Below are 6,069 nucleotides of genomic sequence, written 5' to 3'. Positions count from 1 at the left end.
CCCTGAGGGCTGGAGGGACACAGGGATGAGGTGGTGGTAGCAGGCCCTTGGAGGGACACTGGCACTGTGGCGGCCTCTGCCGGTGTGAGCTGGGGTGGCAGAGGAAGGGCTGAAGCAAGCTGGAGCCACTGCTGGAAAATGCCCTCCACGCCCAGAGATGGGGCATGACCTGGCCTCTCTCATTCTCTGTCTTCCAGGCTCCCCTTGCTGCTTCCCATTGACTGGACCTGGCCAGAAGCAAGCTGGACAGAGCCTGGGCAATAGGGCTGGCAGGAGGGCGAGATGAACCTGCCAACAGGTTCCCAATGCCCAGTTTCTCTGCCCCGTTCTTCTAGTAGGCCACCTTTACACCTTCCCCCTGCCTTTCTTTCTCCCAGGTCACCCTGCACAGGACAGCAGCTTCTTCTGCTGGGAAGGCAGATCCCCCAGCCTGTGTTCAACCCTGAGGTTAGACTAAACTTACCCACCTCATTGTCTGCACAGCAGGGTTACCTCTACATCACCTTTCCAAAGACAATGGGTAACACGCTCTGGTGGACACACCCTAAGGTGACCCATTGCATAATCCTCTCCCTTGTGTGTGAGCACAACATGTGACTTACTTCCAGCCCAGAGAGTCGGGCAGAGGTGATGAGATGTCACTACCATGATATGTTAAGTTGTATAAGAGCTGTTTTAGCAGACTAGCATGATTCTCTGCTGGCCTTGAACAAGCAAACAGCCGTATTTTGAAATGTCTGTAGATAGAGCCACGTGGCCCAGAACTGCAGGGGACCGCTAGGACCTGGGTGGCTTCTCCCAACAGCCAGTAGCAGCTGAGGCCCTCAGTCATGCAGCTGGGAGAGAACGCATCTGCCAACAACCTGAGTGGGCTTGGACATGTATTCTCCTCAGTCGTGTTTCCAGATGAGAACACAGCTGGCTGTCACTCAATTGTAGTCTTGTGAGACCCTGAGCGGAGGACCCAGTAACGCTGTGCCTGGATTCCTCAACCATGAAAGCTGTGAAATAATAAATATGTGTTGTTTTAGGTCACTAAATGTGTGGTACTTTGTTACACTGCAATAGAAAACTAATACAAAAAGTGGGAAGAAAAGCTCCCTACCTCTCTTTTTCCAAACCACAGAGTTATATTTAAAAAGGCAGGGTAATAAAGTCACTCTGTACCTTATAGTTGCTTCCTTCCCTTCCTACCTCTTGTTCTGTCTGAGCTGGAACTGCCAGGGACAATTGTCAGGTATGTTGTTCTGGTTAGAGGCAGAGCTGCACCCGAAGGGAAGGATTTAATGCTCCCAGCTGGCATCTGCTGGTCCTGGGGGTGTTCCCATGGCCCCGAGAGGGACAGTGCAAAAAGTTAGGGCTGGTCTCGGGGTGCTTTGGGGTCAATGACGGCAAATGTACTCATGGCTCTAGCATTTTCTATCCTCAAATGATACAAATAGGAGCAAAAGTTCTCGAGACCATTACTAACTAGGAAAGTCAGCTGAATCCATCAGTATTCCCTTTTAATGTCATTTTATTCTCTTTTACGCAGACTGGTGGTGGGGAAATCCCATAGATTCTTCTGGAAACTGTCATGATACTGGGAAGATGAATGCAAAACTTGCATAGATTGGGAGGCCCACAGTTTGGATTTTCAAGGCCTAAAATATGAAACAAAACAAAGCAAATGGAATTTTTAGGATAAATACAATCGACCTCCAGAAGGGAGATAAGGAAAGCTTAACAATTGCGTAAGCTTGCGGTTCTCAACTCTGGCTGCACGTCAGAATCACCTAGGGAGGGTTTTAAAACAAACTTTAAAAATGTTATTATGACCTAAATACAATCAATGCACAAATCTCAAGAGTACAGCCTGATGAATTTTCCCAAAGTAAGCCCTCCTGTGTAACCATCACCCCGGTCAAGATAAAGGACATTTCCAGCTCCTCAGAAATCTCCTTCACGTTCCTTTGCTATTCTCATTTCCAAAATCATAAAAAACAATCTGGGAAGCTTTTAAAAATACTGATACCCAGGCCCCACTTGTGGAGTATCTGGCCCCGTGATCTGGGTGGTGTTCTGGCCTGGGGAGTTTTAAAGTGCCATGTGATTCTGTTGTGCAGCCAGGATCAAGAGTTACTCACTGGTTCATGGCGAAGTCCCATTCCTGGCAGGGAAGCAAGGGGGGCCCCAGACCTCCTTCAATTCACAGCTCAAAGTGTTCCTTCTAGGCTCCCTGGCAATTTGTGGGTGGGGCTGTCAGAAGCCAGTCCAGGTACTGAATCACCTGGATGCTGGCATCGCCCACTGGGGTAGTTGGGCTCAGTCCTCCTGAATGGGCCAGTGAGGCAGGTGGCCCGGGCCATGGATTTCAGGAGAAGTGGCAGGTTATGCACAAGCACCAGTGAGATGGTGGCAGCAAATACACTCCACTGAGCCTCTCCTACCTTCAATATATATATATACACACACACACATATATATACACACATATATATATATAAACACACACACACTATTTGACATTTATAAAATGGATCTGGTGTGACCCAAATCCAGCAGTCTGATTTGGATTATCATTATCAGTTTCCCATGCTTTTCATTCTAGAAGGTTTCTCATTCATGGAGCTGTGATGAGCCTTAAGAAACTGTGCAAGCTTCTGTGGATCACTGGAGATTTAAAGCCAGGAATTCCCAAAGAAGAGTGGAGTTGGGGTGGGAGGAGAAAGTGCTGGAGTGAGCAGGACTGAAGCCATGTTAGGACCTAAAACCACATGGGCTGCAGGAATACTTAAAGACAGTGTTTTTCTTGGCATGCATTTCTCTGAGTACCCTCTTTTCTCATGGTGATTTCATATTTCAAAACTTGCTTACTGGGCAAGACAACATTATTTACATAAATGTAAAGTTGTTTTCCAGTCAGCCTGCAGCTGCAGACTTGCCATGAGACATGTACTATCCAGACCTTGAGACACCAAGGAAGACATCAATTAGGCTGTGCTGATTCCACCCTGAAGCAAATCAGAATCCCGCAGGACCCTAAGATAACGTTAAGGACAAGAACAAAAGCCAGAGGGACACTTGGTAAGAATCTGCACCTGGCTCCTTGCACGTGCCCCTCCCTCCTGCTTTTCATTTCCCACGTTCCATTCCCTCAACCCCCTCTTAAAAAAACCCTTCAGTAAATGTGAGTCTCTGAGATGGCTTTTGTCTGGCCATTTTCCTCCAGGTTTACTGGAGAGATGGGTTTGCCTAACATCTCTCCTCAGATCACCCGTGTTCCTGAATAAAAGCTGACTTCCATTTTCACCACCATTTGGGTTTTTTTTGTTTGGGGCAGGCAGTAAGACTTGGGTTTGTTAACAAGATTTTGGTGAGCCTCAGCCAAGAGTCAATGCTCTGGGGTAACAGATTTTGGTGAACCAAGCCAAGGTTTTTGTATGGGGCAGGGGGCCAGACTTGGGTTCATCAACCAAAGAACAAAAGGAAATCAAAGAAAAGACAAGGACAAAGACAAACACTCACGCGGCTTTTGCAGAACTGCTTGACAAACCCAAACTTCTGCATGATCTGGTGTGTCGTGAACTCCTGCCACTTGCCGTCGACCAGGGTCTGGGCTCTGATCTCGTACTTCACTAAGCGTTCCGCTCTCAGGCTAACAGGGCTGCCCTCGCAGACCTCAGAGGGGGATTCTAGGTCTGTGTGCCTTACTCTCTGCAAAGAAAGTGACGCATCTCAGGTGGAACTGCAACCGGGGTGATCCAGAGTTAGCAAAACCCAGGTCCTGGCATATAGACACTCCTGCATAAGTGTGCAGACAGCCAGAGGCATGTCCCAAATGGCACCATTTCCTGAGAGCCGAGGCTGCTGAGTCAGCCAGCATTTGAGCCCTCACCACACTCAAACCACTGGCAATGGACTGGGGTTTGACCAACCCCCAAAAAACGCAATCAAGCCAAGCTTCATTATCACTTTGCTAGAATTTAAAAACCAACATGGTATTCATGTGGGTGTTTTGACTGGTGGTGTTACATCATTCATCTCTTCCATCCAGTAAAATCCATGGGTAGTGAGAGGCCCGAGTCACTGGAGACCACAAACTGAGGCCCAAGGAAGAGTGGTGACTTGCTCAGGGCACGTGATGAGGAAGTGACAAAGCTGGGACTCATACTCAGGCTTCTTCATTCGTGCGTTCATTCATTTATCCAATCCTTCATTCAGTCACTCACCCAAAGCGCCCATGTGTTCCAGGGGCTGTGATTGGCAGTGGTCATAAAGGGATTCATGTGATTTGGCTTCTCAAGCAGCTTGCAGTTTAGAAGAGAGACTTACAGGCAAATCCTGAGTGTACACAGCAGTCCTTCACCACAGTGGTCACTGTCATCACCATCGCCATTTCTAGCACCTATAGACCTTCCTGTGTCAGGCCCTGTCCCTTTGCACAACCCTCACAACAACCCAGTGAGGTAGGTCCTGTTAACTTCTCCATCTCAGGGATGAGGAAACTGGGCAGAGGGAGGTGCTGGGACTTGCTAGGTCGTGCAGCTCGCCAGGCACTCTTGACACCGCATTCTCCTGCCTCTCCCAAAAGCCCAGCAGGAGCATTGAGGTGAAGTCACCCACCCTCCTGACTTCTCTGGTGTCCTGCCCACAGCGCTGCTTTTCTGCTCTGAACAAGACCATCTCCTCTCCCACTTGTGGTCACTACCTGTTACCTCCATGGAAGAATGACCATGTGTAAGTGTCACCCACCATGTATGAACTGAAGAGGAACTGAGCCCAAATGTGGAGAGAGAAGACTGGAACTTAACTCCGGCTTTACCAACAGAGGCCATATGAACACAGAGACACTCAGTTTTGAGATCCTCATCTGCTAAATGGGCTAACAGTACCTACCTCCCAGGGTTGTTGTAAAAATCAAATGAGGTCATGTATATGAGCATGATTAGCACTTACGATAAGCTCATATTAATTATTAATTAATGATTAATAAATTATTATTAATTCATCTTGAATTGACTCTGCATCTAAAAGACTGTCTTTCTTTCCTGGGCTGTCTTTCTTACCTGCATATAAAAACTGTAAGAGGTAGTATCATGTCTGATTCCCTTTATCTCAAAGAAGAATCCATATATAGCAATCACTTTTGAGTAAGTTGTATATTCCTAAATTGGGAAAGAGAAACAACAAAGTGAAGAGGGAAAAAACTTTAGTGCTCAAGGTCAAGAGGACATAGTGAGACAAATCATAGCAACTCCAAAAGCGGTTCATTTGGGGGCCTGATTTGAAAGCGATGATACCATCGCAATTTTCGCCTAGGAACGATAGGAAAAGCCAAATTGCAGCGACTCTACAAATCTTTAGGGTAGTAACAGTAGTAACTAACAGTTAGGACAGTTAGTAGATGTTAGTAGCAGAGTTAGTAGTAGTTACTGAGTAGCGACAATATTAGTTACTCTGCATGTTACTTAGTGAGGAGAAGAACTTGTTCATCCTTAGCTGACCTGTGGTCTGCACGTCTTTGAAACAAAACAGTTTGTTCCAATTCAAGGCCTAAGAGACACTCCATCCTCATGGTACTTGTAAGAAGTCCTGGCCCTTGCAATCTGCAGTCTGCCCATGTAGGCAGGTCTCTGCAACCAAGGGGCAGGACCAGCCCATTCAGGCCTGACTCAGAGGGGACGCTGATGATAGATTCAGGATCCCAAATTCTTTTGAGATCATTACTGGGGTGCCTTTAAAGAAGTGGAAGGAGAGTAGCAATTTCTTGGAGAATTGTGCCTGTCACAGGGAACCCCAGACAAAGCACACCCAGTAAGCACAGACCCTGCCCTGGTGACTGAGCACCAAGATGCCTTGAAGTTGAGCTCCTTGACTCACTGCAGTCTGATTCTGGAATCCATCCAAATAGCTGCCAAGAATGAGTCTACCCTTGCATGGGCTTGGAGTGGAGTCTCTTATTGAGCCAGCTGGGAGCTGTTGATGTTTGTGGGAAATAGGGTGACCAACTCATCCCAGTTTGCCCAGGCCTTTCCTGGCTTTAGAACTGAGAGTCCTGCATCCCAGGGAAACTCCTTCACCCCCCCC

At 47.5% G+C, this 6,069-nt stretch overlaps 1 protein-coding gene across 1 annotated transcript in view; it reads right to left on the bottom strand.

Annotated features, from left to right (window-relative positions):
* Nucleotides 1-1,498: 1,498 nt before the first annotated feature.
* Nucleotides 1,499-6,069, bottom strand: part of BTBD16 (BTB (POZ) domain containing 16) — a 5,463-nt gene continuing 892 nt past the window's right edge. The window contains exons 2-4 of the mRNA XM_008571108.1: nt 5,049-5,147; nt 3,508-3,696; nt 1,499-1,643 (exon numbers count right to left, since the gene is read on the bottom strand). Of these exons, the coding sequence (XP_008569330.1) occupies nt 1,575-1,643; nt 3,508-3,696; nt 5,049-5,147 (357 nt within the window). The 3' untranslated portion in view covers nt 1,499-1,574. The remainder of the gene's footprint in view (nt 1,644-3,507; nt 3,697-5,048; nt 5,148-6,069) is intronic.

This window comes from Galeopterus variegatus, unplaced genomic scaffold, assembly GCF_000696425.1.
Source record: "Galeopterus variegatus unplaced genomic scaffold, G_variegatus-3.0.2 Scaffold661, whole genome shotgun sequence".
Classification (NCBI taxonomy): domain Eukaryota; kingdom Metazoa; phylum Chordata; class Mammalia; order Dermoptera; family Cynocephalidae; genus Galeopterus; species Galeopterus variegatus.
Note: the sequence above shows the minus strand (reverse complement) of the source record. Positions and strands in the feature narration are given on the sequence as shown.